The sequence below is a fragment of the Cupressus sempervirens genome, chromosome 9, assembly GCF_028749045.1.
Source record: "Cupressus sempervirens isolate cs-2001-9-10 chromosome 9, ASM2874904v1, whole genome shotgun sequence".
NCBI classification, from domain to species: Eukaryota; Viridiplantae; Streptophyta; class Pinopsida; order Cupressales; family Cupressaceae; genus Cupressus; species Cupressus sempervirens.
This window is the reverse complement of record NC_143126.1, coordinates 3484021-3504960: the sequence shown is the minus strand read 5'-3', so window position 1 is coordinate 3504960 and position 20940 is coordinate 3484021. Positions and strand designations below refer to the sequence as shown.

The 20940-nt window shown below is 37.5% G+C and overlaps 1 protein-coding gene across 2 annotated transcripts in view; it reads left to right on the top strand.

The window, feature by feature from the left end:
* LOC149537333 (ENHANCED DISEASE RESISTANCE protein (DUF1336)) overlaps positions 1 to 20940 on the top strand; it is a 410405-nt gene that overhangs the window by 58830 nt on the left and 330635 nt on the right. For both annotated transcript variants that reach the window (XM_089802846.1, XM_089802847.1), the window contains exon 8: positions 19108 to 19142. In XM_089802846.1, coding sequence (XP_089658972.1) covers positions 19108 to 19142 — 35 coding nt within the window. The remainder of the gene's footprint in view (positions 1 to 19107; positions 19143 to 20940) is intronic.

Genomic DNA, 20940 nt, shown 5'->3' with positions numbered 1-20940 from the left:
TATGGGCGAGACCTTGTTTACTGTACAGGTAAAAGGATACTTATCGCATGTAGTATTGTAAGATATAACACAAAACATATACTTTATTCATATATGCAATATGCATTCCAATGCTTACAATATGATTATAATACTTACAGTGATTACAATGATGATCCAAAGTCCCTTCCAAATGGTGTACATATACTTTTCCGAATGGGTGACTCAATTGTCACATGCCTGTTCGGAAACTATTCTTCTCGTTGGCAACAATATAGAATTTACCGACAACATCATCACCCCAAAAAATAAAGTCATCTCTAGGCGACAATTACAAAATTATTGAGACAGATTAACAAAATGGAATACATTAACTGTGACTAACTATAATAGAATGGATCTTTTTCCTTCACATCACATTTACATTCCTCTTGTGCCTACACCAAAGTGGTCTCCACAAATGCATTGCATTTGTAGCCTCTGCTAACACAATACTGCCTCCCTAGCCAAGCTGACTTTGATAGCCACCTGTGCCATCTTATTTGCTTCCAACGCTTGGGTACGTTGAGCCAAGTGTTGCTCTGCTACCTCCATCTGGATGATCAACTCCTCTCGAGCTCTCTATGCATCTACCAAGATAGCCTTACGTCCAACACCTACTCTGAGTGCCTCAAAGTGTAGCATCCCTTCCGAAAGGCTTGCTTCAGTGCTCTCTCCACCTCTGGCAGACAAACACTCCATGCCTGCAGCAGCTCTAGGTCTCATCAACTGGTCACAGTTCCCATGACTAATAATTGAACTGACTGGGGGTCTAGGGGGCAACGCCCCTAGCGGGGTCTTTGCCCCAGGCACGCTCCCTGTCGCGATACAAGGCGAGGTCGAGGGGCAGCGCCCTTGCCGCCAAGACCAAATTAGCACCCTCAAATCCACACAAAAGTCCATGGAACACACCATTTTTGTGATTTTCTTCCGATCCCATACTCTTTCTGCCAACCGCTTATGTTTCCCTCACTACCTATTTATGTCTTTCCCTTCGGCGCCATATGTTCATTATGAACTGTTTTGATTTGTTGTCATTTTTTTTCTTTAGAGAACCTTCTATCACCATTCTTCTATGTTTGTATGGTGGTCTCTCTCTGTTATGTTACAACCTCGCTACCAATACCATATGGTGTACGACTACACAATGTACTGCCTTCATAGTGTATTTCATACGATCACCTCTACCCTTGTTTTAACAATGGTCGTACAGTGATGCTCTGTCTTTATGTCTGCTCTTTGGTGGTCGTGCTTTCCTTAGGCCGTACGGTCACCTCCACTGGCCATACAACATATTTTATATAGCCTTCTAATAGCTCCTTCCAAGGCTGTATGGTGATCTTTCTGCATTCCCCAAATCCGTATGCTTGTATGGTACAAATACTTATGCTTTATGTTTTCTAGTTGTCCATATGATAGTACAGAATCACTAGCCATACGGTTTTTCTTTGCTTCCTGTCCGTACGACTGTACATGTGATTGTTTTACTCCTTGAGCCGTACAGTTGTACGAAATATCTTCATGTGGCCTCTCTATGTCTTTTTTTCTTTTTGTTGCTCCTCCATACGGTACTTTCTTCCTCCCAGATAAGGCTCTTGTATGTCCATACGACCCTATGTTTATCCTCTTTGCCGTGTAAAAGGCTGTACGGTGTCTTCTCTTTTACTTGCTTTTTACAATGCTTCTCATGTGTCCTGTCCAAGACCATACGCTCTGAATCCATATTTCCTCATTAATCTTTATCTCTTTTCTTCCGCTTACTAAATTTTATTTTAATATTTTATTTTACACTTTATTTTACATATATACTTCAATATTTATTAATTATATTGTCTCTTAGTTGTTCGTCCGCGAGGGTGTGTTATTACTTTCATGATAGATTTTCAACTTCGACCCATTCACTGCCTCGGCTACTCCCTTCTTGTCGAGCGTCCATAATTTTATTGCTCTGTTATCGCCCACTTTGCGAATTTTATATGGTCCGACCCACTTTATTTTTAATTTGCTTGGTTTGATCTCGTTGCGCCCATTATACTTAAACACTAGTTGTCTCGATTGAAATCTGTTCAACTTCAAGTGCTTGTCGTGCGGTCCGTTCACCATGTACCGTATGGTGGAATATTTCCTTTTGCTAGGTTCATACGGTATGTTCTTTCCTTCAGCTTCAGCCATAACCGCCTTTCCTTCTTCTGCTTCTCTGTATTTCTTTGGACATTCATTTTCCTCTCCTTTCTCACCTTCGTCGACCCTTAATATATTACAGCTTGGAAAGAGCTTGCAATCTTCCATCTGCTAGTGGAGTAGGCCATTTACCGAGTCTAGGTCATCATCATTCGACCCTCCTAATCTCGACACTCCTTCGTCCAGTTCCATTCTCTTCTTTCCTTCATCTTCACCTTCACCTTCACCTTCGGATTCTAACGATGTTGCCTCTTCACCCACTATCTGTGTGTCTAGGTCAATTATAAATCTTCGACCTTTGCGTTCCACGGATAGGGTATTTCGTTTCTAGACATGTTTCACTTTTGATTGCACCAAGTCATACCCTTTTCTTTTTAGTGGAATGACCACAAAATCTAATAAAAATGGTTGCGTTCCAATAGTTATCGGTTGTGCCATCAGGGTTCCCAACGGTTTGATTTCATGTTGATCCACTGTGAGTAACTGAAATGTAGGTGGCCACAACATAGATTGTCCCAACTTTTTCCATATATCCTCTGGTAACACGTTCACGCCTGACCCTCCGTTCACAATTGTGTATGTAAGTATAGTTCCCAGGATACCCATTTCGACTACTGCTGGATGCCTTCCTGTCGTGAGTGCTAGTAGCATTGGGTCTACTGCAGTCGTTCCACTACCATCCTTTCCTGTTTCCTCCATTGGTTTTGGGAGTGGTGTCATGTTCAGTATCGCTGTCCCCAACTGAGGCATTGTAAGATGAAGGTCATTTAATTTTATAGGAATTTCCATTTGCATTACTTGCCTTATCATGTTTTGTTCAGCTAGGTTCCTCTTTGAGGTGTCAACAGTGCCTTTTACTTGTAACTTTCCCATTTCCATCTGTTTTTCCAACTTCGTTCGTGCTTGCTGCAACCTCTTCTTTTCTTCCTCTGCATTAGGGTACTTTGCCTTCTTAGCTTGTTCATGCATAATGGCTAGTGCTTCCTCATCACATGTTTCGATGCTTAACAAATCCATCACCTGCTTTGAGCATTTCGAATCTTCGTGGTCTCTCGGACCACACCATCTGCATAACAGTTGCGGCGTCTCCTTCGTGGTACAATCTCTAGCGAAGTGCCCCTAGAGGTTGCACGCACGACAGTGTATCATCGGCCGTCCACTCATGTCGTTTTGTATTTGACTCCGGCCTCCATTGTTATTATTACCACCCCTTCTGTGCCAGTTATTGTTGCGATATTCTCCTAAGGTTGCATCGTTGTTTGTGTTTGTTTTGGCGAACACTTCCTGCGTCAGTAACACTTGTTGGTGTCCTTTTGACTTCATATTAAATGGGCATTCCTTTATAGAATGTCCCGCAATCTGGTAGATATTACAAAATTGTTTTCTCGGGCAGGAGCCCTTTGTGTGGCCTTCCTCGTTACAATCCGTACACCACAATTCTCCCTTCATCAAGTTAGCATTCTTTTTCAGATTTTTAAATTCTCTCATCATCCGTAGCATATCTTTCTACAACGCTCAAACTTTCTTTCGTGATTCTTCATCATTGTTGCTACTTTCGGACGATGAATCGTCTGAGTTCGACGATTTGTGCTTCTTCTTCTTGCTTGTTTTTTGTTCACTCTCTAGATCCATTGCTCGATTATATGCATTTGCGTACAATGCTGGAAGTACAATCTTTATTTACTTCTTCAGAGTCGACCGTAGCCCCTCAACAAACTATCGTTTCTTTAATCTGTCATCCGGTGAGCTCTCCATCTTCCCCCCAACTCTTTTAGCCTTCTTGCATAGACACAGATTGTTTCATTCTTTCCCTGCTTTGTACTATATATTTCTGCTACAATTTCGTTATTGTCCCTTAGCAGTCAAAACACTGCTATGAACTCCTTCCCAACGTCTGCCCATGTAGTTAATTTCTGAGGATCAAAATTTGCAAACCAATCAATTGCTACACCCCGCAAGGTCGCTAGAAACTGCCGGACCCAATCATCCTCGTCTATTACACCATTAGTAGTGCCTGATCGGATCTGCCTTCCCGTCACCATTAAACTTCAACAATTTCTCCTTTGGTCCTGCCATTGCTACTTTATTTTGATTCAGTGGTACTTGTTGTGTACTTGCGCTGTTCTAAGCACCCGCGTTGTTTTGAGTACCCGTGCTATTCTGGGCACCTGTGTTGTTTTGAGCACTCGCGTTGTTTTGCACAACCGCGTTACCTGGTGAAAGAAGATCTTCCTCAAGCGAAGTTGTTTGATTCTCTGCCTGTATCCAATTTGTCGGGTGTATCGAGAATGAAGAGTTCACTCCATGCTCGTACTCCTTTTGCACTTCAAGCCGTGCAAGTTGCTTCCCTTCCGTTCGGACGCTCTACCCTCGGCGTATACAAGTTAAGGAACTCCTCCCTTGTCTCTTCCACCGAATTCAATCGCTGTTGAGTCTCGTCTAGCGATTCCTTGGCACTCCTTGGTCTACTAGGTGAATGCACTCCCTCCGTTTGTTCTCCTTCACCCCCTCGGTGCCTGTCGACAATCTGCTAAAGCTTTTGTTTGCACTCTGCCTGTTGTGCTAAAATTAAAACCTCTTGTGCTGTGTGTATTTCATCCTTATCTTTTATCTTATTCGTATCCTTATTAAGTAGATTTGGCATTAATCTTCATAACATTCATTCTAAGTTCGACTGGCAACGACGCCAAAAGTTTACTGTATAGGGTAAACGGATACTTATTGCATGTAGTATAGTAAGATATAACATAGAACAAATGCTTTATTCATATATGGAATATGCATTCCAATGCTTACAATATGATTATGATACTTACAATGATTACAATGATGATTGAATGTCCCTTCCGGATGGTGTACATATACTTTCTCGAAGGGGTGACTCAACCATCACGCGCCCATTCAGATACTATTCTACCCATTGGCTGCAGTATAGAATTTACTGACAACACTTCCCGCTTGCTTATTCATATGATGTTGGATTTGGCGGTATGGGGAATTGGGCTACTATTGTCCAGTATAGAGACTCGGCTACACATAAATTACCATCTTAGCTTTCATAAAAAAAGGATGGGCTCACTCTTAAGGGGAGGGTTCGGAAGGCTTCCAGGCTAGTTTTTTCAATATTCCTTTCACAAGGAGGATTATTTCAACCGACACAACAATTGAGTGCCATTTGGAAGCGAGCCCCTTACCATCAATAGGTCAAGCTACCACATTTACAACTTGACTCAAATAAGCATCACTTACTAGTATCTGAGCAATTTTTCCTATTGCTGTCATAGAACTACCCTCTTGTTACTTAGGCAATGGCCCCTTCTTCCCCAACCTGGGCCTCCTAGGGTTACCTAGAATTGCTCGCCCTTCTTTCATAGTTGTTGTGGTAACTCCCCACCTAGAGTTCACAGTGCAGGGTGGGCCCCTAAAATTTAGGTAGCTAGTGGGTTCTGCTCTCGATGCAGAGGTGTCTCATGTCATTGTGTGCTCCACTATTAGTTGTTGGCTTGGACTTTTGCATTTGAACAAATCAAAACTAGGTACCACGGCCTCGGGGCCCGGGGGGGAGGGTAATTCTAGTTGGGAAGTAGGTTGATTGATGGCAGGGGGTGTATATATATATATATATATATATATATATATATAATCATGTAATTAATACCATAACATAATAAGGCTTAATGTATATATATTCAATTATTTTAATTATGTCAAGGAAACTTAGATATACATTACCATATTTTAACTTATTAAGTGTGGCACACGGTACCTTTTTCGTAATCTCTGCTATGTCATTGTCGGTTGTGGGATTTGTCACGCTTGGTACAATCTGATACAAATCCATTGATCTTGATCACATAGTGGAAATACCATGTTCTATTCAATGATCATACCAAAATATTGTTCGGAAGGTGAACCAATAATCAAGAAATGCCAGTGAATGAAAAAATATCAGTTGCAGAAGAATATGGTTCACTAATGATGTATCTTGGAATGTTGTGCTTATTCGATTGTTTGAGCACTGATATAATCTCCACACCATATAGGAGATTCTTTGTACCGTTCTCTCCTATGACAATATAGACAATACTAAAGAGCCTCGGTCCCACAGTTTTCCAAATTCATTAGGTGTAAACAACAAATAAATATCGATCTTAAGTTCCTCTCATGTTTGACATCTTGACTTTACTCCATTTTTAGTACTATTGTAGGTTACAACTATCATTCTGATCAAGAATCTTCTCTAATCTACACACTACAATGAAGACCTATGGATCAGAAGGATTTTTAATAGTGGGAAACCTCTTCCCAATTATGAAAACTCACAACCATTGTGCACTCCGATTCTAACCCTCAACCTATTTCTTTGGAGTGGATCTTCAAACCATAAAAAAGATTAGTACATTTTCAAGCAATCGTTTTTTCATTAGTAGAAGACAAAGATTTGACCCATGGACTTCGAGCATGGAGCGACACAACACATGGTACAATACTTTTCTCTATCACCTATTATAGTCAACATGTATTTGCATTACTTTGATTCCCTCCTACAAATTTGTGAGGGATCTTTCATGCAGAGAGAAGAAAACATCTTGCTTGCCATGTATGTAAAATGTTGTTTATGTTCACATCCCTTGCTGTGCCATCTATGAAGATTCTTGCACAAAAGAGATTGTTGTTACAACACCATACATTGAAAATAACAAAATACGGTAGATACCATTCAATCAAATGAGAAAAAAAAAAAATCATGACAATCTTTTCAGCTGGCTTAATGAAAAGAGCTCTCAAGCATAAACAATGCCTAATTGTAGTCCACGTCGATTGCTATTTATTTCTATCACACACATTTATCAAATTGATTCTATGGATGTATTATAAAATCAATGCATTACATAGGCAGATATTCCATAAGGCGTTTTATTAAGCACTATAGATGCGTTGTCTAAAGATCTTCGCATGATTTGATTTTCTTATATTGTCTTATTCATATTGATCGCCAGACTCAATGTTTGCCTTTATAAAACATATTGCTTTTCACAATAATTGTCACACTATAATCTATGTCTCCTCAGGGGTCTCAATATTAAGGTAAGTCATTTGTATGGGTTACTCTCAAGAACCTACATTTTCCAATTAAAAGATGTAGTCACCATGCCATCTCCCAATGACGACATAGGCCCATGGAACAGTGTCGTCAAGTAAGAAAGCCCAATGCCTTCAACCCAAAATAGAGGATTCAACTATTCGAGTGGATTGACTGTTATGTGCAACAGATGCTGATGTGAATTAACATCTATTCACTGACATGTCTCTCCTTTGATTCTAATCCTTGTGGATTATTATCTTAGTCTCCATTCAAACTTTGTAGCAATAGTCTCGTAGAGAACCTGCAATCTTCACGATGTCGACATAGCAATAAGTGATACATTGTTTCTCATTTCAAGCAACTTGGCTTTGATACCATGCTGTTTTTATTGGATCACTGCAAATGTACTAAGCACTGACATGTATTTGGTATGTCTTTTCCAAATGGCAGCGTCCATATATTTGTATGAGGAATAAACCTAGAGAAGGGACATGCCCCTTCTTGGGACATGTCTATTCATCAATGTAATTAATATATAATGGTAAACTTATATATATATATATTTCTGTTTGATCTCATAGGTTTCTCCTACTAAAGCTACTGAAACATCAATAGTAGCAAGCTGGGGATGGAATTGCAAATAAGGGAAAATGCTCTTATCACCTTGATTAATTTGGAAGGATATTTAAGCATAGTCGAGCAATCACCCTCAAAGTTAGTGCAGATTTCTCATGTTCCTATAGTGATTGCATTGCATCCACACAAGTGGTTGAAGCATTGAAATAGTGAGATAGGTTTGCTGGTTGTTTGTTTGATGGAGGTTACAAGGATTTTAGCACCTCAAGAACCTTACGAAGAAGATATAATGAAGGAGGCACTTTAGTTAATGGTTGATAGTTTTCAAAATCTTGGGGAAACTAACAGTTGCCATTTCTCAAGAAGGGCTGCTATACTGAAGTCATTTGCTGAAATGAGATTATGCAATCTTATGTGTGACATGGGATTGTAGGATTTAATACATACCATGTTTCAAAATCTATTAGGCACAATCAGGGAAGAACATAATGCAGATATTGTTGCAGCTATGAAAGACATTATGGTTATGACAATTAATGAAAGTGATGCTCATTTCCTGCCACTTCTACAAATGTTGTTTAGCAATTTCTATGAGATAACAAAAGGCTTCAAAAGCTGCTTGTAACTTGGTGAACAGGGTGCTCAAACATTGTGAGCCCAAAGTTGAAAGGTACCAACAACAACAGGCTAAAGAAGAACTAAATGTGAGGGAACTATAGATTGTGGGATTCCAAGAAATGAGCAAGAACCAAATGAGGAAAGAGCAGATCTGTTTTACTTGCATACAATTTCGGTCACTTGGTCATACTTGTGAGAGCAACAAGGAGTCGTCAGCTCAAGAAATGCAAATAAGTGTTAAGGAAGTTGAGGGTTCATTAGTCCAACTTCAATTCAATGAGGACCATGAGAGGGAACCCATTATGGATGATGGTAAGATTTGTACTACCATCTTATTTGGTGATTTGGAGGTTTTTATTGACAAGCATTATGCTGATCATAAGGCTGAAAGTGAATTTCCTATGAGGATGAATTATGTGAAAATTGATGATGTCATAGTTGATGATACAATACAAATGAAGATAGAAGGAAACTTTGAAAATGGTACAGCTGAAATTGAATCTAGTATTCAAAATCTTGAGCAAGATGATGTTACTATAGGGGCTGATTTGAAGGACCAATCAGAAGTTCCATTTCAGAATGATGATTTTGGAGCATATAATTTAGAAGATAAGTTGAAAGTATTGAATGATATGGTTATTGCAGCTTTAGTGCATTTTGACCAAAATCATAAAAACATTGAAGAAGCCATGTCGTAGGTTAATAATATTGAAAAGGTAAAGAGATAACAAATGGAGTGAATAGTGCATACCTTCACACTCTTAAAAGGACATTAGAAAGAATGAAATCAGACTACTTGGAGTTTCTCAAGGACAAGGATATGGCTATCAAACGTGCTGAAGATAAAGAGGAGACAGATGAGCTATGTCTCCAATTTAGTATAAGACAATTGTCATTACATCAGGCTGAAAATCAGATTTCTAGGACAGCTGCTCACCAAGACAATGATCAAGAACAGAAGAGTAAGGGGATCATACAAATAATAGAAGGAATTCATACCCTTGGTGAGAATGAAGATGAACTTGGTTTCCCCACTTCACCATAGCTAGATGAGGCTCATTATGATGAAGGAAGCTTCATAGACCACCAAATGAGTTCGGATTTTCACAATAACTGTTATATGATCTCACCTTATCATGAGGTAGAAGATGAACCAAGCAATTTTACTTCAAAAACTGTGTGTGATGATGATCATTTCATTAATGGAGTTGCTGATTTGGTTAATGATACTTGTGGTGAACTTGAAATGAAGTTGTCTTCATTGCATGCCGAAGGCTTTTATAGTCCAACTAGAGTCTTGACATCGAGTTGGCTGATATGGGAGTTGTCAATCTATTGGTTGGTATTTTTTCCTTCATCCATGCTACAGTTATTAGCGGTTGCCTTGCTTGGTCTGCTGTTATATTTTCAGATTTGGTTCAACTTTTGGAAGGTAGTGAGTTGCAAATTGATTTCCTCTTGAGGCACATACCTCGTGAGACAATTTTCCCTCTAATACAAAGGCAAAATGACATGGGTACCATTTCTATTCTCGACGTATATAATAGCAGCAACGTGATGTAGGAGCGTCTTGGGTTGCCTTGCTATCCTGCTCATCTTTGTTCATTTTGCCTCTTAGTGCCGAGTTACAATGGTTGCTGAGCCGTAGTTCTTGCCGAGTTCAGTGTTGGCCGAGTTGTTCAATATTGACTGAGTGCTTTGGTGGCCAAGTGTTCCTTCATGTGCTGAGTGAACCTGATATTTGCTGATGCTTGGTTCCATATTTGATCGAGATCGTCAATGATTGGTTCCTAGTATGAGCCGACCTATTTATTTAATTTGAGTCATTAAATTAAAGTAAGGATCGTGCATTGGGATGTGTGCAGACCGTTTTGTGGTCGGCCTTCTCTACTGTAAATATCTAAAATCTTTTGTAAGTTGTTTTGGCAAGTATAAGTAGAGGTGTCTCGGTTTAGGTTAGGTATCACTTAGAGAGTTTGAATTAGATGATCCTAGAGGAGCGAGTCTAGAGTTAAAATTGGCAGAGATTGTGGATCTTGAAGTTGTAATCTTTTTGTATTCGTCGTAAACCATTAGGGCTTACAGTTGGGCATGTTTGTTAATAATTTGCTGAATCTATAAAGATAATGTTGTTTCTTCTCTCCTTAGTGTTATTTTCTATTATTTGCTTCCGTTGTGTTTACTCTATAGGGTATTTGGACTATTAGGTGTACCTTTGGCCTTATTTTCCCAACCATACCCGCGTTAGGTGGTATTAGAGCTTGAGGTTTGTCCTTTAGAAATTGGATCGTGTAGAACCCTGATTGATTTTGGTTGTAGGGTGACACATTTGTGGATTTGACCTATAACTTGTAGAGGGTTATGATCTTGTAGGAACCTATTGTTAAAATGGTTCAAGAAAGATGAAATGCTGACAATGCCATATTGGACATGTTAAGACAGATTGCAACTAGATAAGATGCTATGGTGATAGCCCAGAGGAGAGGAGCACATCTTGATGATGAAACAATGACACCAAACTCTAAACCAGAAAATGAAGATCAAGATGAGGAAAGATTGTTAAGAGTGTTGTTTAGGGCATATTCAAAGCCTGCTGTGGAAGTTGTTCCTTATGATGGAAAGTTGGATATCAATGTTGTGTTGGATTGGATCTTTCATATGGAAAAGTGTTTTGAGTTTGAAAACACTCCTGATAATAGAAAGGAGAAGATTGTAGTCACTAGGTCGAAAGGTCATGCCTCACTGTGGTGGGACCATTTACCAATTGATAGACAGAGAAGAGGAAAAAAAAAAGATTAGAGCCTGGTTGAAAATGGTGAACAAGTTGAAGAAGAAGTTGCTTCCTCTTGATTACTAAGTTAGCTTGTTGAGAAAGATGCAAAATTTGTGACAAAAGGACATGATTGTAAAGGAGGACACTGAGGAATTCTATAGATTGGACATCGGATTTGGACATGTGGATGATGAGGTTGAGAAAGTTGCAAGGTACCTAAATTCAAGATGAAATTAGTTTTGGAAGAAGCATATCAATATGCCTTGAAAGCTGAGGAGATCTTGACTAAGAAGCATGAGTAAAGATAAAGAGGTAGAGGTGGAAGATTCCAGAGAGGCAGAGATACATCTTATGGAGAAAGTGGCAAATTTGATAATTTTGTGCAAGATAAGGGTGAATTTGAATGGAAAACTGATGAGGAAGACAAGATTGAGTGGAAAGGTGGTAATTCCTATCGAGGAGGTACTAGTTCTTATTGAGGAAGATATAATTCTTATTCTAGAGGTGGTTTTCATGGTAATTGTTTCAGATATGGCAAAGAAGGGCATAGGTCCTTTGAGTGTAGATACTTTGGTGAGAATGAACAAGGTAACAAAAATGCTGTGACTCAAGGAGATCTTGAGGGTTCATAAAGTGGACTTGAGATTGGAGAAAATTTGATGGTAAGGAGAACTTTGTGTAATAAAAGAGTTGATGACGAAATTGTACTGAGGAGAAGTCTTTTCAAGACCAGATGTAAGATGGCATGAAAATGTTGCAAAGTGATCCTTGACATTGATAGTTCAACGAATTTGGCATCAGAGGAGCTGATTACAAAGTTGCAGTTGTAGAGGTTAAGAGACCCTAAACCCTATCATGTTTCATGGATCAAGAATGAGCATAAGTTGTTGGTAGGTGAGTAATGTGTTGTGAAACTCAAGATTGGAAACTACTTTGATGAAGTTCTGTGTGACATTATGCCTATGGATTGTTGTCATATTTTGTTGAGTAGACCTTGGTAGTATGATAGACATGCTGTGCATGTTGGTAGATTGAATCAATATACTCTTTGGGTGGATGGAACAAAGACACTATTGTTGCCTTTGATTAAAGCTCCAGATGAAGTAAATTGTAGTACTTTTAGAGTTTGCATGGTTAATGGGAAACAATTTGAGAAGGGGATGAAAAAAACCAAGTTTGTTTTGTTATAATTCCTAGAGGGTTGAGTTATGGTAGTAATGGCCGAGTGATAGAAGATAGTAAAGGCCAAGCAATAGAGGACAATAGAGGCCGAGTGATAGCAAAAGTTGACAACATTAGTTGAGTGCCAGTAGAAATTGAAAACTTGTTGAATGAATACAAGGAGATTGCTGTAGAAGATATATCTAATGGTTTACCACCAGTAAGAAGCATAAGTCATTGTATGGATTTGATTCTTGGAGCTAGTTTGCCAAATAAAGCACCATATAGATTGACACCTACTGAGAATGAAGAGCTTAACAGACAAGTATAGGAGTTGTTGCAAAAAGGTTTGATCAGAGAAAACTCGAGTCCATGTGCTGTACCTAATGTATTGGCACTTAAGAAAAATGGAGAGTTGTGAATGTGTACAAATTTCAGAGCTATTAACAAGATAACAGTGAAATACAGGTTTTCTATGCCGAGGATGGATGATATAATGGATTGTTTGAGTGGAGCAAAGTATTTTACCAAGATTGATTGAAAGAGTGGTTATCATCAAATTAGAATCAGAGAAGGTGATGAGTGGAAGATTGCTTTCAAGACAAAAGATGGTTTGTATGAGTGGTTGGTAATGCCTTTTGGTTTGACTAATGCACCAAGTACTTTCATGAGTTTGATGAATGAAGTTCTCAAGAGATTTTTGGGTAAGTTTGTGATTGTTTTTTTGCATGATATTTTGATTTTCAGTAAGACTAAGGAAGAACATCTTAAGCATGTTAGACAAGTATTACAGAAATTGAAGGAGGAGAAGTTGCTGATTAATTTGAAAAAGTGTTCCTTTATGCAAGAAGAGATTGTCTATTTGAGATTTGTAATTTCGGCTGATGGTTTGAGAATGGATCCTGAGAAGGTTAAAGCAATTTTGGAGTGGCCTACACCTGAGATGTGGGTGAGATAAGATCATTTCATGGTTTGGCTAGTTTCTACAAAAAACTTATAAAGAATTTCAGTTCTATTTGTAATGCTATAACGAGACTACAAGAGGAGATAAAAAAAGATTTCAAGTGGACAAATGGAGCTGATAAGAGTTTTGAAACCTTGAAACAAAAGGTTGTTGAGTTACCTGTATTGGCTTTACCTGATTTTAATCAGGTATTCTAAGTTGAATGTGATGCAAATGGTAGTGCAATAGTATTCCTATACAGTTTGTGTTGTACATTGATCATAAAGCGTTACAGTATTTGGGAAGTCCATATAAGTTGAATCAGTGACATATGAAGTGGGTTGAGTATTTGCAGAGTTTCACGTTTGTGATAAATCATAAAAATGGAGTTGCTAACCGAGTTGCAGATACATTAAGCAGAAGACATTCTTTATTGACCAATATGAAGGTTGAAGTTCTTAGTTTTGATGAGATGGAGTTGTATGATGCTTGATCGTGATTTTTCTGAGGCATGGAGAGAGGGTAGGGCACCAAATCTATCAAATCAATTAAGTACGATGAGTATTTCATTCAAGAAGGTATGTTGTTCAAAGTAATTTAATAGTGTATACCAAGAAGTTCCATGAGAGTTAATTTGATTAAGGAAAAGCATTGTGGTGGATTGGCTAGACATTTTGGGATTGAGAAGATATTGAGTTTTCTTAAGGATAAATATTATTGGCCACAAATGTATAAGGATATTTAGAAGTTTGTAAGGTGTTGTGGAATTTGTCAAGTAGCAAAAGGAGTAAGTCAAAAATCCTGGATTGTATACACCTATTTTTGTTCCTGAGAAATGTTGGAATGACATCAGTATGGATTTTGTTCTTGGATTACCTAAGACAACAAGAGCCTATGATACCATTATTGTTGTTGTGGATAGATTTTCTAAAATAACACATTTCATACCATGTAAGAAGACATTAGATGTAGTGCATGTTGCAGAGCTTTTCTTTAAAGAGATTGTTAGATTGCATGGATTACCAAGAAGTATTATCTATGATAGAGATAGTAAGTTTGTTGGTTACTTTTGGATGACTTTGTGGACAAAGGTGCATACAAAGTTGAAGTTTAGCTCTACATTCCATCCACAAACAGATTAACAAAAAAATGTTGTGAATAGAAGCTTGGGTAATTTGTTGAGATGTTTAGTTGTAGATAGGTAATTGGGATATGCTCTTGGCACAAGTTGAGTTTGCATATAATAATTATGTGAATAGGAGTATTAGGAGTATTGGGAAAACACCTTTTGAGATTGTTATTGGAATGCAGTGTAGAGGTATATCAAATTGAGGGATGTTGCTGGTGAAGGGAAGAGAAGTGCTGAAGGGGAAGTATTTGCTGATTTTATGAAGTCTTTGCATGAGGAAGTGAACTTGAGATAACAACAAAGTAATCAAAAGTATAAGGAGAATGCAGATAAGTGTAGGAGACATCATGTTTTTTAAGTTGGTGATGAGGTAATGGTTCATTTGAAGAAAGGTAGATTTGTTGTTGGTACATATAGTAAGATGAAGATGAAGAAGTTTGGTCTTTGTAGATTTTGATGAAGTTCGATAGTGGTAATGCTTGTGAAGTTGAGTTACCTAATGACATGGATATATCTCCTATATTCAATGTTGCTGATTTGCGTAAGTATCACGAGTTAGATGATGATGTTGTTATACAAAATGATCATTGGAAGAAGCATATTGAAAAGGTTGAATAGATATTGGATTAAAGAGTTGGTAAAAGTACATGAGGAAATGATTACTATGAATATTTCATAATGTAGAAGAACAAACCTGTTGAAGATGCTACATGAATTTCTCAATCTGAGTTTGATTTAACTCAGGTTGTGACATTTCAATGATTTACGAGAATCATTTCTTTCAATCCTAGTTGTCTGATGTAGAGCATTCTGGGTTGCCTTGCTATTTTACTCATCTTTGTTTATTTTGCTTGTTAGTGCTGAGTTGCAGTTCCTTTCGAGTTTAGTGTTGGCCAAGTTGTTCAGTACGAGTTGCCTAGCATTGACCGAGTGCTTTGGTGGCCGAGTGTTCCTTCATGTGTTGAGTGAACCTGATGTTTGCTGATGTTGGGTTTCTTCTTTGACCAAGTTCGTCTGCGATTGGTTCCTAGTATGAGCCGACTTGCGTATTTAATTTGGGTTGTTAAATTAATGTAAGGATCATGCATTGAGATGCATGCATATTTTTTTGTGGTCGGCTTCTCCGGTGTAAATATCTAGAATCTTCTGTAAGCCATTTTTGGGGGTTCAAGTAGAGGTGTCTAGGCTTAGGATAGGTATCACTTAGAGAATTTGGACTAGATAATCCTAGAGGAGTGAGTATAGAGTTAGAATTGGCAGAGATCATAGATCTTGAAGTTGTAATCTTCTTGTATAAGCCGTAATCCAGCAGGCCTTACAGTTGGGCATGTTTGTTGATAATTTGATGAATCTATAAAGATAATGTTGTTTCGTCTCTCCTTGGTTTTGTTCCTTGTTATTTGCTTCCGTTGTGTTTACTCTATAGGGTGTTTGGACTGTTAGGTGTGCTTTTGGCTTAGTTTTTAGACACCTATTTCTACTCCCAAGATCAATTTGACAGGCTAGTTTGGGATCCAGGTGTTAACATGATGTGTGTTTTACATTTTGTGGATTATGTTGTGATGCTACACAGTTGGAGATTTTTGATCAGAGTTGTGCAACCTACATCAGAGATTTAGATATTGACATGGGATATAGGGATCATAGTGATAGATGGGTTGCATCCTCATTTTTGTAACCACAACATGACAGGTCCTGACTTGAGAGTTACTAGTGTGAGCCATTGAAATGTTTGCAAATGGACATGGGACCCAGGGATTTGGTTGATGGATGAGTTGCATTTTGATACCTTGCTTCTATAATTTTCCCGTTATAAAATAAATAATTTATCAACTATTGTAACGGGCCGATTGATTTTATGTATCTCAGACCCATTCTTATTTTTGTTTCCGTAGTTTGTATTGCCCTCGGCTATCTTTGTACACACTTGGAATGTTTTCCCTGACGGGTATTTAAGCATGGCTTAGAGTTAGTCTTTAGGTAGGCAATTTGGATTATTTCTTTGTACTCCAAATTCCAGTTGGGATTCTCTGTTGTTCGCCATTTCAGAAGTGAAAGATCTTCCCTATTTGGCTCGTTTGGTTTCCATTTGATTCAACCCTCACCCTATTCCGTTTCCTATAGCACTTCGCTCGGATCTGGCCAATCGGAGCACCATTATCTTGCGAATTGATGAAGTTATTATTATTAAGTTCTCTTGTGTTGACTGAATAAAGTATTTTCACAAAAAGTTCTGTCTTTCCTTGCATTTTACCTTCCATTCTATTGTCTGCGAATTCCATGTTACATTTCGTATCCACCTCCCCTTCCTATGCGATATTCATTGACTGTATGGCCCTCTTGTCTCACCGTACAACCTTCTTGTACGACATCCACAATCCTGTGTGTCCCCTGTACAGATCACCAACCACCTCCACCATACACCCGTATAGACTGTCTTGCCACCGTACGACCATACCAATGTACAACACCCCTCTCTTGCTTACCGTACAGAACATTGGGCGATCAACAGCACCGTACGACCTTCATTCATTGACCATACTTCACTATTTGGCAACCATACATGCCTTCTTCCTGCACTGGAGCGACCGTACGACTTTAGTTCAGGGTTTGCACATCAATTTGAAGGAGCATCACGGGTACGAGACACTTCAGCTTCACAGTGTCGTAGGATGTGTTTTTAGGTTGGGCTATAGAGCTACTTGCACATTTATATGGGATCTTGGTATTGATTGCTCAAGGACAAGCAATCTCAAGGAGGGAGGATTGTAATCTCCCTTTTTTGGGACAATAGGAATCCTAAAGTTAAATTCATGAAATATTAAATTTGACTTTAGAGCTTAAAACTAATTATATCAATTTAATATTATAAACAATGCTAAAAGATGACAAAGAAGGGAAAAGACGAAAGGAGAGGAGGTAAGCTCAAGAGCCACATGTTGGGTCCTTAAAGAAGGGGAAGGAGTTCATTTCAACATGCTTGGTTTATGATTTGACTTTCGGTTTCATCTTGGAGAAACTCGGAAGCAGGTTGCTTTCAATTTCAAAACAAGCTTTGAGGACGAAAACCCTCTAGCTGGACAACAACGAGAACCCATTGTTCATGGGAGACATCATTTTAGGTGTCTCACTTGTGCTTACATTTTCTTATAATTGAATTTGTTTGTTTTTTTGTATTTAGGATTGGACTAGATGTTTGTTATTGTATTGCTGATGTATAATGCACTAACACATTTTTGAAGAATGTATATGGATTTTTTGGTTATAATTTTGTATTGTTGAAAATCATAATACGACAGATGTTTTAGAAGCTTTGTACATGAGCATTTGCTGATAAATTGGAAGTTTATCACATGTGCTATCTATTTGCTTTATGAAAATTTATTGCAAGGAAAGTTTTAGAAAATATCCATTTGGGATATTACAGTATAGCAACATGGAGACAAAAGGGATGGTGTAATAGAAGTCGTTTGTTAAAGTGAATAGATTTCCACAATCCATGGATAATGTTTGACAATTTTTTGGGTAGTTTGTGTAATAGTTTGGTCATCAACATTTTGGATCACACTTCATGATCCATCATCAAGATGATAAAGAGAGCATAAGGAGAACAAAAAAAATATATGAGTTGCAAACCCAACACTAGCTATAAAAAGGTAAAGAGGTGGCTAGGTGACCAAGAACCAAGGATGGAAAAATAATAATAACAAGAAAAAAATAGCAAGAAGTTATTGAAAAATAAATTGATATAAATGAGTAAATGAGTAGAAAATTGAAAATATTGTAAATAATAATAATAAGAAGACGGAAAAAGAGAAGAAAGCAATATATATATATATATATATATGAGAGAGAGAGAGAGAGAGAGAGAGAGAGAGAGAGAGAGAGAGAGAGAAGCAATAAAATAACTAAAATTACTAATAAATTTTCGTAAATGCTTAAGCATGTAGACATGGATACAAGAAAGTGAAAGGATGCAAAACTCTAGAGGGAAAGATAAAAATTAATAACAAAAGAAGTAAATGAATAAATATATTAATTAATTATTTATTAAACTTATATATTTATACATCCATATATACATACATATATACACACTCATATATATAGACACATACACACATCTATACATACATACATATTAAATCATATCATCTAACTGTAAAATACATATCTATATAAAATATTTTCATCACGAATTTGCAATTTGTAGTTGACATATTACACATAATGGAAAAATGAAATGTAGCTGCAACTGCATTAGCCATGCAATTTTGAATAGGTTAAAGTTAGTTAGGAGTTTGTTTCTGAATAAGTCAAGATGGTTGAGGGTTTCCCCTTTTTCTTTCCAACTTTTTCTCTCTTCTTTTTCTATATAATGAAGGGAGCTCATTGTAAGTAATCATCTTTTGGCAAGGCAAGAAAATTATACCTGGTGTTATTGTAGCAATAGGACCTGGTGTTCTTGTATTTGTTTCACAAAAATAAATTGTAATTTAAAAAAAAAAATGTTATCACTTGGCTTCATGACTGACTCAATTCATGCTGCACTTATTTGAAGATATCAATTTTTGTATTGAAATCATATTTACTTCTATTGCACTGTTGATAAATTGTGGCAGGTATACGCATTTTTGAGGATGTCGCTGATATCAAGGTATAGAGACTTGTGTTGATTATTTTGTCCCCAAAAGAACAATTTTTCATGTTCAATAAGACATTGTGCTATTGCTTCTAGATGTTCCAAAATATTTACCTTATAGCATACTTGAAAAAAACTCAGTCTTGGCGAAAACGTGCCAAGCCCAAAAACCATGACTAGGCAAAAAACTTGAAACTGCAACACAGTTTTTATTTTTTTGTGGCAAAATTCGATGACAAGATGTATCCAGTGTGTCTGCAAATGAGTACACAAGTGTTTCTACTAAATTTGATTGGTTTATTTCAAGATGAGTACAAAATTGCATCCTCATGTGGAATCTTGACACATTGATTATTGCCTTGAACATCATCATGATTCATCATAATTCATAAATTGCATATTACTATATTTTACATCTCCCCTTCCCGATCTAGTAAAAACTTTGGAAGAGGGTATCTAATAATCACATAATACATTTGAGTCTTTGATATTGATGGTATGATATTTCATCATTGGACAATGGTATTATAATATTGCTAAAATTAGTTGTCTAAGTTCTTGAATGTAGTCTCCCCTCCCAGACACCCTTATTGTAATCAAATTTTAAATATGACCAGAGATCACATAACTAGTAAAGCTTTGGGAGTGAAGATCCCAACGGTTTTGAGGGGCAGCAATGATAAGCTGCACAAGGTGTTAGATATGAGAAAAACTCAATGATTGAGGGGGTGCAGCAGAGTTTTTGTTACAAATCTTTTGCCTTTTCCACAAAAACTTGTCAAAAACTCCGCGTGTTTCAGGCAACACTGGAATTTTTGCCTGGAAAACTCACCAAACAAAAACACTAGCGAGCTTTTGCTGAGTACTCTACAAGTTATGCATCTATGCCTTATGCACTTTCTTGTTACTTTTTGTGTTTTTCTTCTCTTTTTGGTGAACTGCATCTGGGCCTTACAGATCTAATCCCCCCCACCCTGATCAGCTTTCTAGCACCATTTTTCTCACTCAAGTAAATGGGTGCTCTATATTCACCATTAAAATGGGCTATGTAGGATAAAAACAAGGTTGCACGGGGACGGGGGTACTTGGGGTACTTGGGTATGGGGACAGGGGTACTTGGGTATATCAAACTTTATTTTTGATGATATTTTTATATTTATAAAAAATCTGAAATAATGAGTTGGGACAATGGTTTTTCAAAACAAGAACTGTGATAAAGTTTGCAAATGTAATGTATTGTTTTCGGTTTCAGATTTGCTATGTGTTTGTAATAATAATATATGATCAATGATTAGATGCATAACAGAGAAAGCAGACTTTAAACATGAACAAGAAGATCATAAATCATATGACAATGACGTATTGCAAATGATAAAATTCTGACTTGAACAGTGCTAAAGTTTATTGTTAATCATATTGTATCAGAGTTTCAAACTGATTAGATATTGAATTAAACTTGATAAACAAGCTAATACACAAACAAAAAACTGAAAAAAAATTCAGAAATCTTAATTAAGGTCCTTAGCTATGATGCTCTCCACCAAGTACCTGGTACTTAGGATACTTGTATCCGGTACTTGGGAATGTGGGTACGAGTACCAGGGGTGTGGGTATGAGTATCCATGCAACCTTGGATAATTTAATATTTTTCTGGAGAGCATGATAGTTCCTGAAGATTAATTCCAGGATTTGTGTGATATCCCAATATTATGAAATAAGTAAGTTTAGCACAGAGTGAACATACCTTGCCTTTTGTACCTAATCTGCATTTTTATAGCAAAGAAATAAACTTCTGATGATAGATGCAGCTTCA